Consider the following 27,782-nt stretch of genomic DNA (forward strand, 5'->3'; position numbering starts at 1 on the left):
ATTCAAGGACATCTTGTCTTCCTCAGCAGTTTCTTAGCTCAGGCCCACCAGTTTTGTAAGTAATTTATTAATTCATTGTTGTCTTTAAAATACTTGCTTTTATTTTTAATTATCTGCTTGCATGTGGGTACGCACGCACAAAGGTATAGGAGGGATTGGAAGAAAGCATCGGCTTTCCCCCAAAGCTGGAGTTCCAGACCCTGTGAGCTGTCAACAAACACCTGGAACAGCTCGGCCATGTCTTCACCCCAGTTTTTAGGTTTTGAGACAGGATCTTACTATGTTTTGACGATGGCGTAGAATTCACTATGGAGACCAGACTTGATACTGACCCTCAAGTGTTGACAGGAACACATCACTAGACTTCTAGCTCGTTTCTTCTGAAGTTGATTTTGAAAAGTGTGGCCTTATGTCCCTGAACTGAAAGTTTTCCTTCAGGTCCCTATCTCCAGAGTTTGCCACAGCCCCCTGAACAGTGAGTTCTTCACAAAAGCCTCTGGAAGGTGTGGACAGACTCTGGAAGGTCAAAGGCCACTTCTCACAGGTGAAGATAACGGTGCAGATTAAATAGGGAAGATGCTAGGAGAAGACTCTGACGTGTAAGGGAGGCTGCCTGTGTGGCCCTAGAAGCTTAAAGAACAAACCCTCCAAAAATACCTCCACCCTCTTCCCCATCCTGATGGTGTTGGTCATCTCTTACTGCCCAACAGCACCAGAGAGAAAACTGTGAACCAGGACTATGCTGCCAACAACCATTCTGCAGACGTGTAGATACTAGACATCACCCCCACCTCACCCCACCCCCAGTCCCGGAAAACTGAAGTGTTTGCTAAGACATCTGGACATTTGGCTCCCCAACACAAGACAGCCAACAGACTCAGCACTCACATCTGACCCTCTTCTTAACCCCCTGGGCCTCATCTACCACACTTTTTCAGATCCCTGGACAGCAAGAGTCCTGGTGCTCTGTGAAGGATTTTCTCTGACCTTAAGCATGTTGACCAAACCACGGTGGAATCACAAGGACTTCTCAGGTGAACAAGGAATTAAAAACCAACCAAACCAACCAACAAACACACTAGCAGTGATTTAAAGGAAAATGCTTGGGCTGGGGACATGGTTCTGAAGGCTGAGTGCTCTCTGAGCGGGAAACCCGGGGTTTGACTTCCAACACTTGGGAGATGAAGGCAGAAGGATCAGAAAGTCAAAGTCAGGTTTAATGTCAGCTTGGGCTGCTAAAACTCTGCCTCAAAAGACAATGCTCACAAACCCTTTGTTAGCCCCATAATGGGCAGATGCATCTGCCTCAGGTTTGGACCAAGGCTCCAGTTCTGGGGTGTTCACTAAAGAGAGTCCCAGAGGTACAGCTATGACTCTGCCACGTCCTACTACCAGCTCCTTCATCCCTGCCTGGACCTTCACTAAAGAACTTCTGGGGCAGGGGATAAGCAGACCAGGAGTCTACCCCACCCTGAGCATCCTGAACCATCTTCTGTCATAAGCTGCCCCACCTGTAACCCCAGCTCCAGCTGGGATCCAGATGCCTTGGGCTCTTGCCTACTGTGTGGGGTCATTCACAGTGAGTGTCAACTGCTTCCAAACACCAAATGACAGGCATGCTCTCCTTTTTCCAGTCACAGCAGTCTGCAGGTGGGACAGAGAAGCAGCCACTCAGCATCCATCTAGAACAAGAGAAACCGACCATGGCATCTAAAAGAGTACAGTTAACACTCATCGTCAGAAAGGAAAAAATCCATGACTCAGTAGCAAGAAGTCCTGTTAGATGCTGGACCCTGGTCCCAACTCTCCTTTCTACCCTGATTCAGGTGACAAAAGTCTTCCTTTGTCTACACTACTGTTCTTTCTGTTCCTTCTGTTTGTCCTACCTTGGGCTAGGAGACCTGAAATCCCTGCAGCTAGATATGGCCCCAGGCGACAGGGTAGGCTTTGGGTTAATGGTGGGTTGGGCTGGGCTGGTCTGCAGGTCTTGTAAATCAGACTATGCTGAGAGTGCATACCCAAGACAAGGAAAGAGAATTAAGAGAATTGCTACCGAGTTCTCAGAGTGTGTGTATGTGTGTGTATGTGTGTGTGTGTGTATGTGTGTGTGTGTGTATGTGTGTGTATGTGTGTGTGTATGTGTGTGTGTGTCCACAGCTCAAGTTTGGTGTCTTCACCAATCATTCTTCACCTTATTATTACGTAGCTTGGTTGCCTCCCAATGTCATAATAACAAAATTAAAGGCATGTACCACCATGCCAGACTATCCACCTTAATCTTTGAGACAGGATCTCTCATTGAACCTGGAGATTTCTGATTTAGCTAGACTGGCTGGCTCGCCAATGAACCCCAGGCATCCCTTTGTCTCTACTCCAGGATTGGACAATTGGTACACCTGAATCCAAATGAAAAGAATTCAGTTTCTTCCTCTGAATTCTTCCTCAGACACACCAGAAGAGGACATCAGATCCCATTACACATGGCTATAAACCACCATGTGGTCACTGGGACTTGAACTCAGGACCTCTGGAAGAACAGTCAGTGTTCTTAACCATTGAGCTATCTCTCCAGCTCCCTTTCTCTGCATGCTTTGTCTTCCTGACTCCTGAGTGCTGGGATTACAGGCGGCTGGGGATGGAACCCAGAACCTCCTGAGTGCTACAAAAACCTTTACTCTAGTCATTAAGCCATACCCCCAGCCCCAACTACTGTGAGGTGACAGGCTTATTGTCCCTTATAGTTAGTGAGGCTGAGCCTCTTTCCATGGGTCCATCATAGAACAAACAGGATATTAAGCAGCACAGCCAAGGCAAATCAAGGAACGGCCTTGCAGCCCCGAGGGCCTTGCAGCTTGCTCTAGTTGTCCTGGGTATGACACCTCCCAGAGAATTGTGGCTCCAAGAGCCATGAGAGGCACTTATGTACACTCCTTACTGAATAGAAGAGAAGCAGCAAGAAGTGCCATAAGGAAAACCAGGATGCTTTGGGAACTGAACCTCGGTCCTCTGCAAGAGCAACTGGTGCTCTCAACTGCTGAGCCATCTCTCCAGCCCCAAGTCAGTTCTGTATGAAGCTCTGCCTTCAGTGTTGGGAGACCTCACACTCTGCCTCTTTCTTCACACGTCCTCTCTTCGTTTCCCTAGCTATTTACTGCTAATTTGTTTCCCCAGTACAAATTTTAGGAGCAGTTTGTCTGGTGCCAGCCTTGATTTCCTCCACTGTCTTCTCTTCAGCTGCATGTGGTAAAGACTCCAAAACCTGTATTTTATCTTCCAGATGACAGGAGACATGGAAAGTCCAGGAGGCTATGAGAAGTCCAACCAGGTAAGCAACTGCCGTCCTACTGTGCTGGTATCCATATCCTCCCGTTCCCTCTTGTTGTGACATGGCCTTAGCTGGCCTGGAATTCACTACGTAGAGCAGGCTGGCCTTGAAACTCGCCCCTCTGGGCGAGATAACACCCACATGGCACATCTGTTAAAAGCCTTTCCTATCCAGATCTGGGCTCAACAGTTTCATTGTAGCTGGCGCAATATAAGCACACCTAGATAGAGTCAAAGAACCTTAGTAGGGAAGGAACTTCCACAGCCGGGGAAAGCTCAGCAGCCTGCTCCCAAGAGCCTGACTGGCCTGACATTCTCAGTTCCTGGAGGGACACATGTGGGGCTCCATGAGGAGGACAGCTCTCATCCTGGGCTCTGGGCTCTTCGTTTTAGGTGAGGTTCTAGCCAGACGGCTGTGTCGGGCTCCACATCTGATCTTTCCCATACTACATTATTATTATTATTATTATTATTATTATTATTATTATTATGACAGGCATACAGTTGCCATAACATACCTGTGGTGGTCAGAAGACAACATGCAGAAGTTGGTTCTCTCCTTCCACCATGTGGTCCTAGGAACTGAGTTGAACTCAGGCTGCCAGGCTCGGCTGCAAGCACCTTTACCTGCTGCTGCTCTTCTGTTCAGACAGGGTCTCATCATAGCCCTGGCTGTCCTGGGACTCAGAGATCCTCCTGCTTCTGCTTCCTGAGCATTAGGATTTTAGCATGCACCACTACCGGCCTAACCTGCTGAGGTTTTGTTTTGTTGTTGTTGTTGTTTTTAATGTATGTGACTACTCTGTGGCTCTCTTCAGACACACCAGAAGAGGGCCTCAGATCCCTTTACACATGGTTGTTAGTCACCATGTGGTTCCTGGGACTTGAACTCAGGACCTCTGGAAGAGCAGACAGTGCTCTTAACCACTGAGCCATCTCTCCAGCCCCACCTGCTGGTTCTTTTCTTTAACCAAGTTTTCCACTGAATACTTGTAGCGTCTTGCCACATGATCAAGGGTCTAATATTTCAAGTTGCCAGGTCTGTTCTGTCACATGGACGACTCCTCATCTCTTATTAACAGACAGGCTTCTTTAAATGTTTCCTTGTATTAAAAAAAAAAAAAAAAAAAAAAAAAAAACCGCCGGGTGGTGGTGGCGCATGCCTTTAATCCCAGCACTTGGGAGGCAGAGGCAGGCAGATTTCTGAGTTCGAGGCCAGCCTGGTCTACAGAGTGAGTTCCAGGACAGCCAGGACTACACAGAGAAACCCTGTCTCAAAAACAAAACAAAACAAAACAAAAACCATACTATTGATACACTTTATGTGTATGTGTTCCTGAGAGTTTGTCTGGTACCATATTCATACAGGAGCTGGGGGTCAGAAGGTAATGGTTTCCCTGGAACTAGAGTTACAAACAGTTGTGAACCACCATGTGGGGACTGGGAATCAACCCCAGTTCTCTGGAGAGAAGCCAACATGCTCTTAATTGCTGAGCCCCCCCTCTCTCTAGCCCTTAGATTTTCTTGTGTTTTTTACTTGTTTGTTTGTTTTGAGGCAGGGTTTCTCTGTGTAGACTTGGCTGTCCCGGAACTTGCTCTATAGACTAGGCTGACCTCAGACTCAGAGATTTGCCTGCCTCTGTCTCACAAGTACTGGGATTACAGGCGTGGGGCTCCAGCACTTGGCTTTTCTTGTTCTTTGTAAAGATGCCATGTCAGCATTTCTGTGAACACCCCTATGTGTACTTGCTTTCTGTCTCCTATTTCATTTCAGTCTATCCAACTGTTCTGCAGGATGGATCTACCAGTGGGTCTTCTCACACTGGCCAAGTCCTTCCTGTGCCTGTCCTACCCCAGACACTGTGTTTAATGAGGCAGGAAAGGACTAGAGGAAGGGTACAGAGACAGAGGGTCAGTGAAACAGTGTCCTTGTTCCTAAGAAGTTTCAATCCAGTAAGAGGTCACTGGGCAGTTAGTTAACCGTGTCCCCTGGAATGACTGCCATAGGTCATCCAAGGACGTGAGAAGTGGGATGTGACACAAAGAGCCAGATGAAGCATGTCTCGGTCAGGATTTTCTTTTTAATTTTTACTTATTATTGTGTGTGGTGTGGCCGGTGACATGCATATACCTACCACATTATGTGTGTGGAGGTCAGCAGATGTCTCTGCAGTAACTACTCGCTGCACTTTTACATGGCTTGTGGGGCGGGGCTCAGCTCCTCAGGCTTATGTAACAAGACCTTTACCACTGAGCCACCCTGCGGGCTCTATTTTCCTTCTTCCTGGCATAGGGCTTCATGTAGCCCAGGATGTCCAAGAATGGGCTATGTGGCTGAGGACCATTGAACGTCTGAGCCTCCTGCTTTTGGCTCAGCATTTTCTAAGCTATTTTCTAGAGCATGGGCACTGGGGAGCAATAAGCGAGGTGGCCAGGTGCTGTCAGGAGCCAAGTAGGGACACTTGTGAGGGGAAAGGGAAGTCTCACCACTACTTGTGCTGAGAGGGTATAGCAGCAACACCTGTTACCCCAGCAGGTGGCTGTGGCAGGAGGATTGCTGTGAGTTTGGGGTCTATCTGGACCATTCAGTGAGTTTCAAACTGGCCTAGGAGAGACCGAGACCATGTCTCAAAACAAGTCAAAAACTACCCAAATCCTCAGGTGTGGTAGGGCATACCTTTAACCCCAGGATTTGAGAGGCAGAGGGAGTAGGCAATACACCTTGAGTTTAAGGCAGCCTAGTCTACATAGACAGGACTACACAGTGCGACCTTGTCTCTCTCTCTCTCTCTCTCTCTCTCTCTCTCTCTCTCTCTCTCTCTCTCTCTCTCACACACACACACACACACACACGCATACACATGCACACGCACACACAGTGGGTGGAAGGGGTACAGAGACAAGACCGAACAAATATAGACGCTTAGTGACTTGTCCAGGTTCCTCAGCAAGAACTTGAGCAGTGAGCCACCAGGCAGGGGACAGATCCACGTGCCTGTTCATTCTTTCCTGGTGAGCCACTGTGGTGCCCGGGGGGCTGTTCTAAGTCCCTCTGCTCCCTGCCTCAGGTGTTGTCCTCGTGCCAGGGCTGTGCTTCTGGGGTTTCAATGGCCTTCTATTGCTGGTGGACAAAACGGGAAAACCCACCTTCATCTCCCGCTACCGAATCCAACGTGCCAACAATGAATCAGTAAGTGTTACTGCATCTCTTAGTGCTAGGAAGGCAGGGACCAACGTCAGGGCAAGTCAAAGACATCCTTGAGGTGACCTGAATCCAGAAAGTAGAGAAGGGAGCTGGGGGTATACTTGGTTGGTAGAGAGCTGTTTTTTATCCCACAAGCAGCCCTGGGTTCCGTCCCTAACCACATGTGAGGCCACACAGCTACAATCTAAGTGCTCTGGAACTGGAGACGGGAGAATTAGAAATTCAAGGGTATCCTTGGCTACATAGGAAGTTTGAATGTAGCCTGGGCTACAGGAGACCCTGTCTAAATGAAGGGGCCAGAGATGGTTCAGCAAGTAAGGGCAATTGCAGCCAAGCCGGAAGACCTGAGTTTGATCCTCAGAACCCACACAGTAAAATGAGAGAACTCTTCATTTACTCTGATCTCCAGATGAACACCAGGGCACAAAGGTTCCTTTACACACACACACACACACACACACACACACACACACACACACACACACACACACACACTCAGGGGTTGGGGGGAGAGAATAAAAAAATAAAAGAAAAAAGAAATTAAAAGGCTACTCAGCCAGTGGCCAGTCTAGAACAATGTACTGGTCTCCTGATTTCCACCCCAGGCTGCTCCATGACTTATTAGGAAGAGAAATGACTGCCTCAGCCTGGACTTGACTGTCTCAGAGATGGCAGCCTGCTATCCATGGCACTGAGACCACAGATCTGAAACCAGACATCTACTGTCCCAAAGGAGGAACCCCTACTGTGCCAGGTGGTGGTATAGGCTCTGAATGTAGTTATTCTTAGCGCCTCTCCCCCCCCCTTCTTTTTCTCCTCTAAAAGACAAGGTTTTCTGTGTAGTCCTGGTGGTCCTAGAACTCACTCTGTAGACCAGGCTGGCCTCGAACTCACAGAGATCCACCTGCCTCTGACGCCTGAGTGCTGGGGTTAAAGGAGAGCCTCCCTAGTCATCCAATGCAACCAGTAGTGTGAGCTATCAGGACAACCCCAGTAAGGCAGGAACAACGCTGGCTTCTGAGCAGTCCACGTGCTTACTGTAGGGATTGAATCACTGCAATGTAGCTTGAACTTGGCTTCCTGGTGCTGCAGAGACAACCTGTTGTGTTCCTTACACAACAGGGCAGAGCCTGATTCTGAAAACGAGCTATTCTACAGCCCCACCCAAACCCTGTCCTGACAATCAGCTCCTAACCTGCCCTGGTGTCTGCATGAGTCACCTCTGCTTTCAAGGCTGTCTGCCTAGCCTGGCACCAAAGGCAGGATGGGAAAAAAGGAGTCCTAATGGAGTCCTCTGAAATGGTCCTCTCCTGAGATGACAGCTACCAGACAGCTCGGAGGGCTTCCTCCTGCCCCACCCCCCCCACCCCCGAAAAAACAGACTGGAGGCCTTTATGTCAGTATTTGGCCTGTAAGACCTTTTCATCTGCAGGCTGGCTGTCTCCAAAGCAGTCACTATTGACTAAATGCTTTCATCTTCAAGGCTATACACTGTGATGATTGTCATGGTTCAGATGAGGCTTTGCCATGGTCCCTGAGATAGACTAGAGATGACATAGACTAGAATCTCTTCTTTCTTCTCTTCTCCCACTCCAAACAGGGTCTCATGTAGCCCAGGCTGGCCTCCAACTTGCTATGCAGCTGAGGATGACCCTGAACTCCCAGTCTTCCTTCCACCTCACACTGGGCTGGAGATCATACCCACAGCTCCAAAAGGATACCAAGAAGGCACTCTGCCCACTGAGCTACGTCCCAGCCCACCCTGGAGCTTCCAGCTCCAGAGTACCTACAGATCCTCACCAGGCCACAGCTGTGAATATCATGTGTTACCTAGAAACCTTTCAATGACTAGCGAGCAGTAGGCTGTCGTTGGGGCCTCTCCCAGAAGCCAAGGTCTAGAGGTGAGTGACCAGTTCAAGTTTTAACTTTCTGGGCCACAGAGGCAGAGCTTAACCCATGTAACTCCAAGGCCAGCAACCCGTGCTTCAGACTGAGGACACAGGAAGGACCCTGGGACCATCTAGTCCTTGGCTAGCTGTAGGACGTGCTGACTTCTGAAGGATCCCTGGATCCCACTGCAGTGGATGCTGATGTGCGCTGGATCTTAGCCTGCCCACACCACCACTCTCCCATCTCCTCGCCAATGCACATCTTCCTCTCTCAACACCTCCTTTCTGATCTGGACCTCTACCGCATTGAGGAAATGAAAGCAAGACCCACCCACCCACGGCTCTCAGCACTCCGGGTCTCATGTTCCTTCGTTCCTTTAGGTCCGGATCTGTGCCTGCCACCTCTCCTGGCTCCTGTCCCTCCTACTCCAGGAAATGGCCTCAGCTTCTTCACTCTTTCCTTTCTTACACCCCCCCTTTCTCATAACACAGCTTCTCTTTGTATTATGATATAAATGCTGTAATTGTTCCATCTCTAAAAAACAAAACACAAATCTTGGCTGGGTGTGGTGGGACACACCTGGAATCCCAGCATTTGAAAGGGAGGCAGGAGGATTAGATCAGAAGGACTGCAAGAGACTGTTTCTTTAGATGAGTGTTTTCCCTGCATCTATCTCTGTGTACAAAATACATGCAGTACCCGAAGAGTCGAGATGATGTCAAGTTGACAGTTGTGAACTGCCATGTGCATGCTGAGAACAGACCTGGATTCCCTGGGAAAAGCCAGTGTTCTTCCCCACTAGAGATGACATAGACTAGAATCTCTTCTTTCTTCTCTTCTCCCACCCCAAACAGGGTCTCATGTAGCCCAGGCTGGCCTCCAACTTGCTATGTAGCTGAGGATGTCCCTGAACTCCCAATCTTCCTTCCACTTCACACTGGGCTGGGGATCATACCCACAGCTCCAAAAGGATACCAAGGCGGCACTCTGCCCACTGAGCTACGTCCCAGCCCACCCATCTCTCTAGCCCCCAAGAATGTTTCAAAAACTGGAAACCAAAACCAGGCCTTGGCCCTACTTAACTCAGGTGCACACTACCACCACCCACTGTTCTCCCTTGTAAGGCAAAGGTCTCTGACAGAGCCATCTATGAAGTCTCTCAGAGCTGTCTACATTGTCTCAGAACCGCTATGCAGCTCCTCAGAGCTATCCCTGCAGCTTCTTAAAACAGTCTCTGTCCTTGTTCTCAGTGTCTGTTTCCAAATACTTAATAGTAAGGAAGTTTTAAACAGACAGAAATGTAGGAGAAATACTATAGAGTTATCTACATACCATCTCAGATTCATCTATTTAAATACTCTATAATCTCTAACTTTTCTTTCAACTGTTCCAAGTTTGAAACACTGGAGAAGTTGTTTTTAGGTCTCTTTCCCATAAGGCTACTGCTTCCTTCCTGTTTCTGTAGACCATACTAGTGGCCTAATTTTCAGACCATATAATCCTGACAGGTATCTTGTAGCCACAAAGGTACTTGGTGGAGGCTGCCAGCCTAAAGTTTGACAATCCAAAGAGACTATTTAGCCTTTCTTCCTGGGACAAGCCTGTCATCTGTTCAGCCTCACTGGATTGGCCCCAAGCAGAGGAAGCTGAGGGAGGTGGAGGCCTGGCTATGCTGACCCCAAATCCATGTAGAGGCTTTGTTCTCTTTGCAAGCCTAGGGCAAGCCAGCCTGTTCTCGGGTCACACAGACCTCTTTTGGAATCCTTTAAGATGACTGAGTCAATCATCACTGCTTCTACGTTTAAGTGGTATTTGTTTCTTTGTCCATGTAAAGCACTGTGGGTCAGAACTAGGCAGTGATGGGCCCTGGCCCACAGAACCTATGCTCTGGTGGGGATATTACCAAGTACAAGACAGGTCTCTACTGCCAGCCCCAGACTGAGGACGACCCCAGTCACTCCCAGAAACCCAACCTGAGCAGGTCAGGTGGAAACCTATTTCCCACGTGCCCCTCCCTGTTCCGTCTGTCCTCTCGGCAAGTAGACCCCCGTGAAGCTGCGTCAGTCTATCCGTACAGTTACCTTCAACCAGAGCGTCATCTCTTTCCCCATGCTGGTCATCTACTATCCTGTCTTAAAGTGGAGGAGAGACCCCTGCTGTCGAGAGCTGCCTACCTTCCACTGGCTCCTGGTGGAGCTGGCCCTTTTCACCCCTGTGTGGGAAATCTTGTTCTACTACTTACACCGGTGAGCTCCCTTACATGCACAAGTCAGCCCCACCTTGGGACAGCTCCCTGGTTAGCAAAGGCCACTGAACTGTGGTCTCTATTCTCAGGCCCCACCCAACAATTGCCAGAGACACAACTGATTCTCCTACTTGACACAATGCCCAGTGAAAAAATAGCTTATGTATGGGAGAGCTGGTCAGTTCCCACCCACTTCCTGCTGGTCCTTTCTGAGCATCAGTTTGCTTCACCACTGGAGCTGGCAGGCAATGTTAAGCCAGCCTCATCATCCACAATGAGACTAGAGGAGGGCAAGGAATAGTTGCCAGCACCTCAGATGGGGACCACATTCCCACCTTGGCTTTCTGATGATCTGCTTGGGATAGAGGGAAAAGGGGAGTTGACAGTTACCAATTATCTTTCCAGGCTCTTCCATCACCCAAAGTTGTTCAAGAAAATTCACAAAAAACATCATGAATGGACAGCACCCATCGGTGTGGTCTCAATCTATGCCGATCCTATAGAACATATGGTAAATACAGCCTCTGAAGCTCTGGAAGTAGTGGCTGGTGTCTTGGCTGTGCCAGCTGCCTAGTGTGCGTTATCACATCTCCCCAGCCGCCTTTTACATGCTGATCCTGCTCAAGAGGTTAAGCAAAGCAAGCCTGTCCCATTTCAATCCAAGGTGGTCTGTCTCCCTGCAGTATCAGTGCAAGGCGGAGTGAACACTCAGCCGGGTCCCTCCATCTCCTGGAATCCTTTCTCTTGCAGGTTGCCAACATGTTGCCAGCTTTGGTGGGTCCTCTAGCAATGGGCTCTCACTTGTCCTCTATCACTGTGTGGTTATCCCTGGTTCTCATCATCAGCACACTCAACCACTGTGGCTACCACTTGCCCTTCCTGCCTTCGCCTGAGTTCCATGAATACCACCATCTCAAGTAAGCCAACAACACCCTGGCTCAAATGTCTCAGGAGACAGTGGTGTCTATCTGAATGTGTAAGCCAGTCAGGGAAAGCACCTGGCTAAGGGAAAGATGCTGCTTAGACAAGGCCACCTTGATCTTTTCCTGTTTCCCTGACACCAGGTTTTTCCTGCAGTTGGGAATTTTAATCATTATTTGGGCTCTGGACTTTCTGAATCTTGAGAACCTTGAATCTTCTCCTCAGAACCCATGTGCATAAAAACTTGGCACACTGAAGCATCTTCTTAGTTTTGAGACAGGATTTCTCTATGTAGTTCTGGCTGTCCTAAAACTTAATGCAGACCTTGCTGGCCTCAAACTCAAGAGATCTGCCTGCCTCTGCCTCCTGAACGCGGGATTAAATGTGCCACACCACAACTGGCCTTATCCCAGACTTTTCCTGAGTCATCAGAACACAGGTTTTTGAATCCCACTCCAAACTCACCAGTCGAAATACTTGTAGAGCACAGCCTGGGATCCTGCCTCCTAATGTCTTCCATGGTGTTCTGATGCAGGAGGCCTCTCAGCCTACCTGAGCAAGCATAGGTCTGCATGAAGTTATAACTTCTGCACACCAGAATCACACAGTAAAAGTGGGGAAGGAGCCAGGCAGTGGTGGCGCACGCCTTTAATCCCAGCACTTGGGAGGCAGAGGCAGGCGGATTTCTGAGTTCGAGGCCAGCCTGGTCTACAGAGTGAGTTCCAGGACAGCCAGGACTATACAGAGAAACCCTGTCTCAAAAAACAAACAAACAAACAAACAAACAAACAAAACAAAACAAAAAGTGGGGAAGGAGTTCCCAGATAAGAGGGCTCAGCAGTTGAAACACTTGCTGCAGCTAGGCATGGTAGCAGGCCTTTAATCCCAGGACTCAGCAGGTGGGTGGACTCTGTGAGGTTAACCTGGTTTGACAGAGTTCCAGGACAGCCAGGCCTAGACAGTGAGATCTCAGCACTCATATAAATGTCAACCTCGCTCTTGTGCTGAGAACAGGAGACAGGATAGCTGGTGCTTACTATCTACTAGCTTAGCCAAAAAGGTGAAGAAGAAGAAAGAGGAGAAGAAAGAGTGTGAGAGTGGTGGAAGACATTGATACTCCAGTGTGAGCTGTGTAGTTACAGAGAAAGGGGGCTGGTAGGTACCTACCTAGCATGTGTAAGGACTAGGTCTCAGTCTTCCAGTTCAAAAATTATTACCCATAGTGGCTCACAATTTGAAATACCATCACTGGGGAAGCTGAGGCAGTAGTACCACCAGTTCAAAGCCAGCTACATGTAGTGAGTTTTGATTCAGTTTGGTGAAATTGTCTTAAAAGCACTAACAGCAAAAACTCTAAACCACCATCAAATGGAACCCTTCAAAGGAGCATCCTAGTCTCTAACTGTATAGCTGGGCAGCACAGAGGTGTTACATATGGTGAAGGAGGGCTGAGAAATAAGGGAAACTGAGAGCTTCCCACCAGTGTTAGCTGGTTAATTTTCTTCCTTCAGGTTCAACGAGTGCTATGGGATACTGGGTGTGCTGGACCACCTGCATGGGACTGATGTCACGTTTAAGCAGACCAAGGCTTATGAGAGACATGTGGTCCTGCTGGGCTTCACCCCACTCTCAGAAAGCATCCCCGATCCTCCAGAAAAGACAAGGAGTGCACTTAGACCATCTGGCCTGTTCCATCAGTAGACAGTCTGGAAGCCATGCTGCCCTTAACAATTTGCCTCCCTTGGCCACCATACTCAAAGGCCATGACAGGATCTGAGTTTCCCCCAAGTTACTTCTCATGTTACTTAGGACCAGGAGTTGACTTAGTGAAGATTTAGGCTGAAGGCCATCCAGGGAAGACAAATCACTGACAGCCAGGGTGAATCCCCTAGTCCTCTGCCCCACTCACCCACACAACTCCCATGTGGCCTAGCTCCAAAAGCTTTTCTCATACCCAAAGCCAGGGCACCCTGGGATAGTCACAAGTCAGATAACACAGCTAGATGTGGTCCCTGCTTCCCACCAAGAAAGCTTGGTTTACTTTTGCCCCCCACAGACACAAGTCCCTTAAAAGGAACAATGACCAACTACAGGAGCTTCTCATTGTGACATGCACCCCAAGTCCTGTGCCTTAGCCTGTATGCAAACTGGGACTCAGGTTCAGGTAATGTTCATGTTAGGGAGGACCTAAGTCACTTACTCTCTAAACCCAAACCAATCTTTTACCCCAACAATGAGCCTCAGAAAACATAATCCAAAGGCCATTTCCCAGATGGTTAACAGGCTCAGGGAGTATCAGGGGGGTTCTCCAGGAAAACTTCACCAGCCCCCACCTGGCAGCACACGGTCAGGAATCCTGAGATCTTAAGAACATCTAGGTTGGATCTGCGAAGCTGCCACCATTAGCATTCCCTAAATTTCAGCACAACTGTGTTATGTAGAGAGTTTACATTTTTCAGTTCAAGGTCAAGAAAACTCCCTAGTATAGCTTATATAAGATAACACAGCTGACTACAGTGGTTTGCAATGTAGTCCCAGCTGGTTGGGGTTTAGGCCCAGTTCAGAGCCAGTCTGGAAAATAGAACAAGACCTCAAGGTCTGTTGGGCCAGCTGGCAACTGAACGCCTTGCTGCCAGTCCCAGTCTCCCCTGACCTTGGTGACCTGCGTCCTTAGATTCCTTCAAGTACCAACCTACCAACCCCACTATCATCATCGGTTGGGAGCTAGTCCCTTCTTCATGTGAGCACCAGGAGAAACACTCTACAGCAGCAAGTCAGAAAAACAGACACAGTGCAATACTGTCCTGGTACGTGGCCTGTCCCCATGAGGCACTAATACTGAATAAGGATATTAATGTTGCCATAAAAACATGGCAAAAGCAGCATGCAATAGTCTCCATTTAACTCCTGGAGATTTTGTTGTCACTGCCTACCCACAAACACTTGGGAACTAAGGCCACACAACTGAGGAGACAACTGCACAGCTGCTCCTGATCGATGTGACTGGTGGGTTTGGTTCATCTGGCAACCTACAGAACAGAGGACACTGGTAGTAGTGACCATCCTACTACCTGACAGTAAGAAACAAGTGTCAGGTCTTAGAGGAAAGTAAACACTCTACATAAGAAATTCTTGCAAATCCCCAGCAAATGAAAATCCAACTCCACCCTTTCACAAGTTTCACAGGAAGCAGGGTCAATGAGGGTCAAGGTTGGCCAAGCACCTGAATGCACAGGTAGCACCAAGGGCCCTGCCCTTAAGCAGATCCCCAAGAGCCAAAAGCAGCCTCTTCTTAATAGTGTACTGTAGTTCTGCTCATGCAGAACTCGGGCTCCTCCATCTGGGGACACACCAGGCTTCTCTCTCACACCCAACAGCAGTGTCCCAGATGGGAGACCAGCCAGTGTTTTGCCTTTTCAAGTTTTTATTTTTATACATTTTTTTTGTATTAAAAAGAAAAGCATAATAATTACCACCAATTACAAAGGACTAGAGCAGGACCAGAATAATGAATCACTTCAGCCTGGGAAGCAGACACTCTCAATAATATTAATGTTATAATACAAGCTCATTCAAGTATTTTACATTTTTTTTTTGTCCTGTTGAATGTGATATCCTAGCACATGGTAAAGACAATGTATGAGCGTAAGGTGGAACCTTCTCTACAAAGCCCATGAGAGTTTTCCTTTCCTGTGAGAACTGGGCTCAAAGTTTTCTTCTGCCTCTGCCATCACCATGGCTGGAGGAGAGGGTGGGAGCTGGGGAGAACCTAAAGGCTCTTTAACAAGAGACTCTACTCTGGGGTCCCATCCAGGGGGACCAGGTAACCCAAGCCTCTAGCACTCCCCACCATTAACCTTGTCTTCATGCCCTTTCCCTCAGTCCAGACCTTCCAAGCAGCTTGCTTTCATTTGTAAATGTCATCAAAAAGGAGTGGGAAGGAGTGACAGAACAAAAACATCCAACAACTTGACATGGGGCTCAGCACCTCTGTCTGAACCTGGGGTCCAGGCTGGAGCAGGGCCAGGCAGCCTTCTCTTCGAGTAGCAAATCTGCTCTGAGGTGCAGAGGGCAAACCACAATCTGCCCCTTGCTGGGCCCAGGTGGATGACCAACCCCGCACAGGCAGAGGATGAAGGCGGTTCCATTTGGCAGGCTGTCTGTCTTAGGTCTTGGATCCCATGGGAAGATGGTGATGGGGAAGTGGCTTGCTCTGGTGGCCCCCGCCACTCCTGGCATACTTGTCACAGATACATCGGTCCTAAATTCAAGTGTCTTCAGAAGGTGAAGATGTAAACTACTCTGCAACATCAACTCTTAACATGTCACAAAAAATACAAACGCGCGCGTGCGCACGTGCACACACACACACGCACACACACACGCACACACACACACACACACACACACACACACACACACACACACTCACACACACTCCCACCCCTCCTCAGCCTATGTTGAGATGATAGCCTCACCTTTCCACCCAAGAGGGGCTTCTTCCCTCAGAGGGTCTGGGAGGATCTGGGAGAGGATGGCAAACCTAGCCTGGATAGTCTAGATGGAAACCACCTTCCCTGACACTGGGCCTCAAGCCCTGAGGTTCTGCGGTGCTGGGTATACAGTATAGGGCTGAGTGAGGAAAGGAAAGGAGAAAGGGAAGGGAAGAAGGGAGCCCACTGTTTGGTGAAGGTGTACCATAGGGCAGGTACCAGACTCAGGAGAAGGCCTCAGATCCCAGCAGCAGATCCTGTTCCCATTTTTGTTTGAGACAAGTGAGTCACAGGAGCTGACAAGGGATTCCCACATTCTAAACACTGGGAGGACAGAGTGGGGCAAGGCATTAGCTAAAAATAACAAGGTACCCAAAGGCAGAGGGCAAGCTCTTGCTAGCCTGAGATGCTGTGTCCTAGTCCCAACTTTTGGGACAACAGAGGAACTCAGTGATGAGGAAGGTCACACAAGTTTCAATCAACTGAGCAAAAAGACCACACCCCCTCATGCAGCCCAGGTCCCAGTGTGGGGTGAGCCTGCAGTCTCCCCAGCCTGTGTGCTCAGTCCTTCATCACCCTCCTCAGCTCCTGGTGACAGCAGCCTCCAGCCACTCCTCTGGCATTTGAAGTGCAGCTCGGGCAGTCAGTGGCTTTTGAAGAGAAGTCAGGTATACTCTATGTCCACATATACCTTCCTGCCATGGGGCTTCACCAAACGGCAGGATTCCCCAGCCCTTGGTTCCTCTCACCCCTTGATCCCAGGCAGGGTCAATGAGAGGGTAGGCAGAGATGGCTTGCAGGGGGTGATGGTATTAAGATGGGAAGACCACACCAGACCGTTAGAGAATGGCACCTTTCTTCACCTTGTGATACAAACTTCCTTGAAGTCAAAGGTCTTAAGATTAGAAACAGATCTAAGCTGAGGACATCAGTGGGTGTTCATCCCCTTGTTCTGGGGTTGGGGAGATGTGCAGACTGAGGACAAGTGTGTACCAGGCAAGACCAATTCTGTTTACAACAGTCTGAAGCAAACTTGGCCTTAGGGTTCCGAGGATAGGGTAGGGTAGGGCGTGATGGGCCTGGTGAGGCTACAGCAAGCAGAACAAGGACAGTGGCAACAGTGTGCAGACACAGGACATCAGCTTCGAACAATGCAACAGCAGGGGTGTCCTGGGAACAGCTCTGATAGAACTGCCCCAACTCTCTTGCTTCCAGGTAGGAGGCCCGGTACATGCAACTCAGTCCGGAGGAAAATTCTAGTCAGTCCAAGCCCAGGGACATCCCAGGCAGGTGGAGCTCTTCCGGAGGCTCAAGGAAAACAGGCATTTGGGCATTAGTTCAGGTTCCCGCTCCACAATAAGGCAACTTTTAAAAAAATATTATTTCCAAAAACAGAACAGAAGAAAAATTCCAAGGAGGGGAAAGACATCACTTTCTATGGATTAGGTGGGTTCTGGGTTTTTTGTTTTTTTTTTTTTTTGTCATTTTTTAAGTGGTCGGTTTTATCTTTTTTTTTTTTTTTTAAATCTTTCTTCTTCTTCCTTTACTTTTTTTTTTTTTTTTTTTTTTCTGTTTTCCCAAGGATGGAAAGGTCAGAGAAAAAATAAAATGAATCATCTTTCAATAGTCTCTTCTGGTGTGAGCAGCGTCTCTGGGGTGGGGCGAGGGGGTGAGGGGGGAGAGGCTGAAGCTCCCCAACCCCCACTGAGATCCTTTGGTTTCCTTCCCCCAGAGGTGGCAGAAGGGCATGTGGAACAGCAGGGACACGGTGATGGCAAACCCCAGGTGATCAAGGGGCTGGTGCTTCTGGGGCCCATGGGCACCGCCAGAGCCTTCTGGTGGGCTGCATAGTTGGCTTGAGGGGAGAGGGAAGGGGTGGGGGAGACAGATCGGCCTAGGAGCCGCAGGAAGGGCTGAAGAGTGATTTTGGTAATCCAGACAAACTATCAATAATTTAAAACTTGATATATATATATGTATATGTATATATATATATATATATATATAAAATCTCCCCCCTTCCCCTCCCCCCTTAGAAGTTATGATGGAAGTCATGAAGAAAGAAGGGGATGGGGTACTTGGAGGCTCCTGCCCAGGAGCACCGCTAATAGCCCAAATGGTATACACTGCTACTTAGTGCAAAGGCCCATCCTTAGTAACTCTAGGCCTGTCCCTTCTCTTGTTCACTTTCCTGGGCCTGGGCACCCCCATAGATCTTCACCCACCCCACCCCGTCTATCCCAAACCCCAGGGGGCTTCTGGGCATTCACTTTCCCAAAGTCAGTGTGTCCGAGTGCTGGCTTGTCCATTTGGCATCTTCTCGAGTGGCCTGGCCAGTAGGTGTCGTAGGGGGTTGGCTGATCCCAGAGGCAGGCCTGCTGGAAGACTGGGAAGGGCACCGCTTCCTGCCCTCTCCGCTGCCTCCTGCTACTACTGGGTGTCGCTTGTGGTTGCCTTCCTCGCCCATGGGGGGCTGTAACAGAGGAGTCACAAGTGGTCAGAGAACACTAGCCACACCACTTTCCAGAACCAATCAGAGGTCTCCTTTCCACCTCCAAATGTGGACAATGGTTTGGTTTACATCCTGTCCTTTCATGTAGACACTACCAGAAATAAGGAAACGGACCAAACAGAAAGTAATTTGTCAAAGGCTTCCTATAGTTCGGTCCATATCCTAAAGACCAGGTTTTGATCCTATAAATTTTTGTCCCCTTCTATGAAGGGTCTCTTAGGAAAAGACCTGTGGTATGTGGCATGTAACATGATACATGTATTGGCTCCACAGGGCCACATACACTGGAACTGTCTTATTCCAGCCTTTACCGGGTCCACAAGTCAACAATGAAGACTGATTCAGCTTACCCTACTATCACCAAAGGCCACCAAAAGTACTTTCCAGGTACTAAGGTCCAGCCAATAGTCCTTAAATAGTCTACCCAGTTACCTGCAGGTTCTTGGCACACACTCTCCTCCCAAGAGCAGGTAGGAACACGCCCAGTTTCCCAATCTGTAAACTGATGACACTCTTACCTATGCTCACCACTAGAGGCTCAGAATGGTCAGAACAACGTGCCCAGCAGTCTGGGCACCAGCAAGGGTCAGTTCTAAAAAATAACTACGGACTACTGCTGCTGCTGTTACACCGACCAACTTTTTGCTAAAAGTTCTCAAGAGAACAACCTGAGTATCAGAGATTGCTACATTAGAAACTTTTTGGTTAAAAGCCTTTCTGTCCTCTTTGGTGCTGGTCATCAAAACCAGGGCCTTCAATATGTTAAACATGTACGTTACCACTGAGGTAAACCCCCAGCACCACAGACTTCTTGAAGAAAAATCTCACTTGAAGTATTTTACACAGACACCAAAGGTGAGTCAATAAAGCTGCCTTTAAAGGCAGCCATTGACACACTCAGAAAAAATATCCAGACTCACCACAGGATGTCACTGTTCAGGCACTGCTCTAGACAATGGAGGACTGAACATTAATTTACAAATTTCTTTTCCCAGAAGGAACAAGTATATTTATCAGAGTAGCTGGTCCTGATCCTGACACAAACTAGCAGTAGTGGGCCTGGATAAGCAGGTGGGCTGTGACAATAGGAGGGAAGCTGGGAGCAACAACTCTAGTGAGCACCTGCTGCTGTCCACTGTCATGTGTACGTCACAGACAGGAGAGGGATGCTCTCTTTACAGGACAGTTAGGAGTCAGGAGAGACTTTCACTCACGTCCACTCGGAAGTCTTCTAGACGGCGGAATTTGCCGAGGTATTCTTGCAGTTTGGGGTCAATGTCCAAATTTTTGGCTTTGGAATATTTCAAGAAGGCCCAGAACTTCTCCAATCCATAGAGCTGGCCTGTGAAACAATGGGTAGGTAGGTCGGCTATGATGAAGAGAGAGGTGGGGTCTAAAACAGTAAGGCCCAGGAAGGCCCCTGCAACTCTGACAGATTCTTACCAGCCTCATAGTCCTTCACGGTCTCCTCCTGGAAATCCTTGAATATGTCCAGCCGGAACTTCTTCTCTAGACCGTAACTGTAGTATCGGAAAAGGCACTCCAAACCGTACCTGTAGAGGGTAGAAAATGATGAACAAAGCTGGCATAGTACCCGCTGGAATAGAGTAGAGAGGATGGGTTGCAGGGCTAGTAAACAAACTCTGGACAGTCAAGACAGTGAACTAACTACCCTGGACCGGAAACACAGCAGATCCACTGCAAATGTGCAGCGGCAGTAAGAGCAGCCCTAAGAGCTGTTTGGTCTGCAGGGCTCAGTCAATTCTGCCCACCTTGATCTGCTGCACTCACACTCATCTGCTTTGTCTCTAACTGCTGCTATCTGCTCCAAAAGCAGTAGGGTAGCCCTGATAGACCTTACAGTACATGAAGACAAATGACCTCCCATCTATCCATTCACAGGAAAACGCACCCATTCCTACACCAGCTCTCTGACCCACACCAAACCCAGCAGGTTTGTTCATCTACCTTAGTCAGAAAGTTTACCGATAGGAATATGATACCAAAGAAATGACCAAAAATATATAAATAATCACAATTAAACAAAATATAAAACTCTAACAGAGAAGTTGTTTAGAAAAATTCTGGGAGGCTGGAGAGATAGCTCAGTGGTTAAATGCACTGACTGGTTTTCCAGAGGTCTTGAGTTCAATTCCCAGCAGCCACATGGTGGCTCACAACCATCTGTAATGGGATCTGCTGCCCTCTTCTGGTGAGTCTGAAGACAGCCACAGCATACTAATACACATAAAATAAATAAATCTAGAAGGAAGGAAGGAAGGAAGGAAGGAAGGAAGGAAGGAAGGAAGGAAGGAAGGAAGGAAGGAAATTCTGAAACTGTTACAATAGGCTTATATTGTTAAAATTACTTTTAACAACTGGCCTTTCATCCCACTGGGAGGCAGAGGCAGGCAAGTTCCAGGACAGCCATACCTAGCACTGAAAAAAACCCTTGGGGAGTTGGGGAGGGAAGAGGTTAGGAGGTTATTTGACCCCTGGTAGTGTTAGTGGCAAATGCCTTTAATCTCAGTACTCAAGAAGCAGAGGTAGACAGATCTAGGAGTACGATGATGTCGGCCTAGTCTACAATGAGTTCCAGGGCAACCAGGGCTACACAGAAAAATTCTGTTTGGGAGGTGGGGGAAATGAGAGGGGGGAAAAAACCCCAAACCAAAATTCATCAAATGATGCTGTGTATATAATATTGTGTTTCATGGTGCTGGGCAGATGGTCCTCTTTGCTTTTTGGTAGGAGTCAAGAGCTTGCCCTCCGTGGTGAGGCATATCTGCACCCTTTACCCCAGGAACATTTGCTGGTGGCACAAAGGCACAATGAACAGAACAAGGAGCAAAGAGGTAAAGAACAAAGGAGAACTGCCTGCACAAACACACCACATAACCCTTTAAACTCAATGTGAACACCTTGCTCATCTTTACATTTTCAATTTCAGCTCTGGTGCTGACTCACTGGGGCTCTAACTAGTCCCCCAGTGCCATACAGAGCCCCTGGCCCACTCACCTGTAGCCTTCTTTGGCATCCTCCAGTGCCAGCTGCTTGAACTCTTCATACATCTTTTTATTGAAGTGATCTCGGAGGAAGAAGGACCAAAAGCGGAAGAGGGTGTTCATCTCCTGAGACTGGCCAATGCCCAAGCGCTTCCGCTCTGATGGGAAAGACAGGTGAGGGTCAGACCAACCTGCCCTAGCTGCTAATCTGGCCATTTGTCTAGCTCTGAGTCTCACCTGCTAACACTTAGAGCAGTGGCTCTCAACCTTCCTAATGCTGCAACCCTTTAATACAGGTCATGTTGTGGTGACCCCAGCCACAACACCATTTTTGTTGTTGTTGCTATGAATCATAATGTAAGTATCTGATACAAAACCCCCAAAGGGGAGTCAAGACTCAGAGGTTGAGAACCACTGACTTAAAGGAACAGGCAGAACACAGCTGAAGTACAAACAAGTCACTTCTTGACAAATTAATTAGTTTTAGCCAAGTACAGCGTGTTAACATGTAAGTATAGACATAGGAGAGATGGCTCAGCAGTTAAAAGCAACTGGCTGCTCTTGCTGAGAAGCTACTCACACAGTTTCTAGCACTCACGTGGTGGCTGGCTCACAACTATCAATAATTCTAGCTCCAAGAGATTTAATACCCTGTATGGCCTCCAACATAAATATGCATGTGTGTAAAATACTCATACACATAAATTACAGCAGTTGGGTGATGCAGTTCAAAGCCAGACTTGAATAACAGAAAGTTTTCTGTTTTGTTTTGAGATTTATTTATATGCCTGCATGTACATTTGCACACCAGAAGAGAGAATTGGATCCCATGGGACCACAATTATAGATGGTTGTGAGCCACCATGTGGGTGCTGGGAATTGAACTCAGGACCTCTGAAGGAACAGCCACTGCTCTTAACCACTGAGCCATCTCCCCAGCCCCGACTAACAAAGTTAAAGGCTAGCCTGAACAATATGCACAGGCAGATCCCTGAAGCTTACCGGCCAGCAGGGACAGTTAAATCTGTGAGCTCCAGGTTCAAGTGAGACCCTGCCTCAAGAATGTGTATTTAAATCCTGACTCAAAAGATACTTAAAAAGAATCCCCTCCCCAACCCCAATTCCTACTATAGAGTGATTTGACAATAAACCAACTAAAGAGGATCTGAACAAACACCATGAGCAACACAAACAAGGCAGAGCAGAACCAGGATGGCCTTGTGTAAGGAGAAAGCAAGTCTGGGAACATGTACAGAAAACAAAGGCCCATGCTCAAGTCAGGGACTCTGGAGGTTTGAATGACAATGACCTCTATAACTTCCTATCTTTGAATACTTGGGTCTCCAGTTAGTGGAACTGTTTGGGAAGGATTAGGAAGTGTGACCTGTTGGAGGAAGGGTGTCACTAGGGATGCACTCTCCCTCTCTACCTTCTACCTGCTGATAAGAATGTGAGCTCAGCTACTGCTCCAGTGTCGTACCTGCCACCATGCTTCCTGCCATGGTCATGGATTCACCTTCTGAAACCACAAGCCCCCAGTAAACTCTTCTTTCTATAAGTCACTTTGATCACAGTGTCTTCTCACAGTAATAGAAAAGTTATTAAGACAGAGACATAACACAGTGCCATCACAACAGAAAACTCCAACTTCTTCCAGAGGCTACCAACACTGTTCAAGTTTTGTACTGATTATGTTACACTCTCACCTACCCACCCACTCCCTCCCTCTCTCCCTCCCTCCCAGAGTAAGAAAATACTGAGGCAGGTACCAGGCTATTAAGTAGTAACAGAATGAATGACCTGCATATCCTCACAACTACCTACCTGAAGCCCTATGCCTTTAAGACATCTTGTGTGTGACCAGATACTCTACCCTAAGGCTACCTTCTACTATCAGAATAAGGCCAGTAACCCATTTGCTACAAAGGGGCAGAGAATAAGCACTCAGGCTTTATTGGTGACATAGAATTTGTCACAGATTCTGCTCTTCCTATAAATCCTATAAACCCTTTAAAAGAAAAGTTGTTTAGATTCCAGAGCCACCATGGGCTAACCTGGACCCAAATCTTTTACCTAGAAAGCTCTGCTCAGCCTCAACCCAACCCTGAAAATGTCTTGGATGCATGCTTATTCTGGCAATAGCTAACCCAGCAATCTTGTGAGAAATTAGCAAAAATCTGGCATTTCTTATACTGATGGATATAGGACAGAAGGCTGGGCACTATAATCTCTTAGGTTCCTGTATTTAAAAACCATCTCACCTAAGTCCAACAAACATCAGTAGTTCATAAGTTTGAATTTCACTATAGAACCTGCAACTTAAGACTCTCCTACCCAGTTTCCAGAATGTTGCGACTACAGCTGTGAGAACCAAGGTCAAGAAAAAGTCAACTGCTGCCCATACTGCACCCTCCAGCCTTTATACTCTGGGATGATGGGTGGGTCCCTAAGCAATGCCCAAGGTACTTACTAGCTTACAAATGAGCTGGCACTTACCATTAAGGCAGCGCCTCCGGTACTTGTGGTAGACGTGTTGCGTGAAGCCATTTTCCTTGAGCAGCTCATGGGAGGGATGCTGGAACTTAGGCAGTGACTGAGGGGTACAGCCATAGCTGCCGACTGCAGGTGTTCCCTCTGAAGGACTGGAGCTATGGAAGCCAGAAGAGTGATGGTGTCAGGAGTCACAAATTTCCCACTCAGCCCCACTCTAGGGCTAGAAGTTCCTCTGACCTACCAGCCAGGGTGCAGTCTTGTACTGCACTGGCCCTAACCTATAGCCACTTGCTAGCTGTGCAGTGACAACTTTGGAGAGTTCTGAGCTTACTGAGGCTCACAGGACCTGGGCCACTGGTCCAGGGGTGGCAGAGATCTATCACTGCCAAAAGAAACAATATTACACTGTCTTTAATCGATCGTATCTCTCTCAAATCCTACCTCTTTCTAGTATCTGCGATCTATGTGGGAAGCTGAGCACAGACAGACTACTGACTCCTAAACTGTGCCTTATTTTCAAGTAGATTTGGCAAAAACAAAATGTAAAAGTATCTAGGCCCCACACTGAGTAGTTGAGTCAGTGAACTATGGTGCTGGGGTTAAAACCCAGTCTTGGCAGAGGTGCAACTACCACTGAGCAACCACAGTCCTGCAGGGTCTATGTAGCAGAGTGACTGTTTCTCTACTTCTAGGCAGACAGTAGACAGGTTTGGAAAGGAATTCAGAGTTTCACTGCCCAAGTAACCTCAAATTGGGTTCTGTGTAGCTATGACAACATGTCTTTACAGCCAGACATGGTGGGAATCTGTTAACAGCCAGGCATGGTAACCCATGCTTTAATCTCAGCACTAGAGAGACTAGTGAGCAGGTGAAATCTCTGTGAACTCTAGGCCAGGCTGGTCTACATAACTAAGCTCCAGGTCAGCCAAAGCTATAGAGTTACAGCCTTCCTTAAAAATAAAAAAATAAAAACAAAACAAAACAAAAACAAAAAAACAAAACAAAAAATAAAAACCCAAAGAATAAAAACAAGAGCTTCCAGTTCCCAGGCCTTGGGCTAAGCTTCCCACATTGCTGTATGGATTTAGACTCAGCTGGTGAGTGTCTTGTGCCGCAGGCAGCCTGATTGCCCTGGCCATAGTACCTAATAGAAGCAGTCCTGGGTCTGTGCTCCCGAGAATCCATCACCCAGCCCACATGACTTTCCAAGGGGGGGTTCGAGCTGTGCCTTGTCTTTCTTTTTCGAGGCATCTGTAAAGATGAAACCAGGATTCGTTATCTACACACCTACTAACTTGATGTTCATCAAGCCACCCTTAATATGCCAGTGGTACATCCCATTTTACAAAGGCATTTTCTTATTTTGGTACAACTGGAGGTTGAACACAAGGCTTTGTGTTCTAGACAGGAGCAATACTACTATTACACCCCCAACCTGATAAGAATTTTCCAATTATCTCACAGGTGAGGCGGAGAAGCAGGAAGATGTGCCTGAGGTCTTTCATCTGGTCTGCACTCCTTCAGCCTCTGTAGGCCATGCCTATACTCAAGTCTACTTTATGAGCTCTCAGCTTAAGGATGCTGCCTGAGGGAGGGGATCCTGGCCCTTTGTTGGCTCAGACAAGGCAGTCAAGTATGCAAGACTCCACCCAGCTGAAGTCCCTTACCTTGGCATCTAGGGTCCGTCCTTCTTTTACCACTGGGTAAAACCGTGATGTCTGACTAGAATCTTTGAGCTGGGGGGTCCGGGGTGTGCGGGGAGTCCTGGCGTTTCGGTAGTTTGGAGACTCTGGGACAGTGGTTGGTAAAGAACGGGCAATGGTAGATGGCTCGGGAGCACCAAACAGCTTGTTGGCCAAAGCATCAGTAGGAACTGCAGAGGCAGAGTAGGGTCAATGTACAGGAAAATCTCTAGCTAGAGCTTAATACCTCTCACCCACACTGGACTGCAGGTGCCCACCCCCTCACCTTGTTGGAATCGAGGTGGCCCAGGAGGAACCTCCTGGTTAGGATCCACAGGGGGCTCAGGGGTCAGAGTGTCAAATTGCTCCCGACTAATCATATTCACTTTCTTGAAGTTTTCGACTTCTTGCTGCAGATGTGAGGTAGTGGGAAGCTGTTAGTCAGCAAGATGCTCTGGCTGCTCAGGAATCAAGACTGGCAGGAAACTGGTGAGAATAGCTTCCCCATCCACACACACAGGATTCTAGTCTCCACCACCATCTCTCAGCCCAGGTACTGATCTCAAGTCAGTGCTGACCATGTTCCTCTTTCCTGGCAGGGGACCAGCTGGGCAGCAGCCACCAGGGAACTTGCTGCAGACTGCCATCCTGAGTCTTTTCCTACACTGCTGCTCGTTTGCTGCACAAGCTCACCTTTAGGCCCACCCAGCAACAAACATAGCCACTCCAAAAATTGACAAGAAAAGTCTCTGTAAGTGCCTCTTTTTTCTCCATTTTCCACTAAGAAGGGATCTTAAGACCTTTTTTATAGGTGTCTGATTTAAGACTAAAGATAACAGTCCAATCTTTATTTTATCTTCCACAAGGGTCTAGCCAAACATGAGTAGTTAGATATGACAGTCAGTCATCCCACATGCTGTTTACACTGTATACATATACATTTCCTCTTGCCACAGTGGCAAGGTGACAATCATCAACCACTCCCTCATACATAAAGACAAAAGGCAATAGACAGAGGTACCTGCCCAGAGTCACATGGCAAATCAGCCTTCCTCTTCTCCATGTTACAAGAACCCTAGGCCCTCGTTCAAAGCTATGCTTGAGTCTCACCTTGATCTGTGAATACTCAGGCTCAAACTTCTCAGTCCATAGGTCTTGTTCATAGTAGAAGAGTCCATCATTAATGACCTTGGCCAGCTCAGCACTCATCTTGGCACGAGAAGTGTGGTTGCCTGTACGGTCCCCTCCAGGGTGCCGACGCATGTAAGGTGGTGTTTGAGTGACAATGAGGATCTTATTGACATCCCGGTCATCGATTTCATAGTCAGAGTCCTCATCAGACCAGGCAGTGAAGGTATTCTTCCGCCCATCCATCTGCTCCATCTCCTCGTCAAACAGAAAGTCTAGTTCTTCTTGCTCATCTTGATCCTTAGACATCAGCTGCTGGGAGGGAAGCTGCTGAGGCAGAGCAGTTGGGTGGGAGAACCTGGGCTCCTCTGACTTCTGAAACAGGGACAGACACCAAAAGGGAATGACCTGGGAATAACACATGAGGCCCTGGACCAGGCTTTCTAGCTGCCCAAGAGGCTCTCTGGCCTATTAGTTCAAAAACATCACAACTGTAACCCTGGCAACACCAGCAAATCACAGGTGTCCTCTCTGGACTCCGCTTCATGGAGAATCACCCAAAGAAGTCCAGTTCCTTCATTCACAATCACGCACAGTCATTCACAAACAACAGTTTCTGTCTATCCTCACAGCTCACATACTGGCTATTGGAGGGCAGGACAACTCAGCTGAACCATCCATCATCTGGCTACTCAACAAACTTATCATTCAGAAAATCTGAGGCAAGCAGCCTTACTTCAGTACCTTTAGTACTTAGGCTGGATCCCAGCCACAGTAGACACTCACCAATCTGATGAGTGAGCTCTGTATGAAAGCCAAAATGAGCAAGACAAGACCCAACACTTAAGGAACTTTACAGCTCAGGAGGAGAAAGCAAACAGCAA

General features: G+C 48.0%; 2 protein-coding genes across 4 annotated transcripts in view; one reads left to right on the top strand and one right to left on the bottom strand.

Annotated features, from left to right (window-relative positions):
* The first annotated feature begins 3,289 nt into the window (after positions 1 to 3,289).
* Faxdc2 (fatty acid hydroxylase domain containing 2) lies at positions 3,290 to 13,320 on the top strand. Its single transcript, XM_076935268.1, is given in 7 exon segments — positions 3,290 to 3,325; positions 3,645 to 3,717; positions 6,393 to 6,514; positions 10,460 to 10,665; positions 11,070 to 11,175; positions 11,415 to 11,581; positions 13,097 to 13,320. Coding segments are annotated over 7 exon segments (900 nt in total). The 3' UTR covers positions 13,287 to 13,320.
* A 1,671-nt stretch (positions 13,321 to 14,991) lies between these two features.
* Larp1 (La ribonucleoprotein 1, translational regulator) overlaps positions 14,992 to 27,782 on the bottom strand; it is an 88,998-nt gene continuing 76,207 nt past the window's right edge. For all 3 annotated transcript variants that reach the window (XM_076936804.1, XM_034504902.2, XM_076936803.1), the window contains exons 11-19: positions 26,881 to 27,273; positions 26,057 to 26,180; positions 25,756 to 25,961; positions 25,233 to 25,339; positions 24,092 to 24,243; positions 21,609 to 21,753; positions 20,034 to 20,143; positions 19,805 to 19,932; positions 14,992 to 18,551 (exon numbers count right to left, since the gene is read on the bottom strand). In XM_076936804.1, coding sequence (XP_076792919.1) covers positions 18,345 to 18,551; positions 19,805 to 19,932; positions 20,034 to 20,143; positions 21,609 to 21,753; positions 24,092 to 24,243; positions 25,233 to 25,339; positions 25,756 to 25,961; positions 26,057 to 26,180; positions 26,881 to 27,273 — 1,572 coding nt within the window. In that variant the 3' untranslated portion in view covers positions 14,992 to 18,344. The remainder of the gene's footprint in view (positions 18,552 to 19,804; positions 19,933 to 20,033; positions 20,144 to 21,608; positions 21,754 to 24,091; positions 24,244 to 25,232; positions 25,340 to 25,755; positions 25,962 to 26,056; positions 26,181 to 26,880; positions 27,274 to 27,782) is intronic.

Source organism: Arvicanthis niloticus, chromosome 6 (assembly GCF_011762505.2).
Source record: "Arvicanthis niloticus isolate mArvNil1 chromosome 6, mArvNil1.pat.X, whole genome shotgun sequence".
Lineage (NCBI taxonomy): Eukaryota > Metazoa > Chordata > Mammalia > Rodentia > Muridae > Arvicanthis > Arvicanthis niloticus.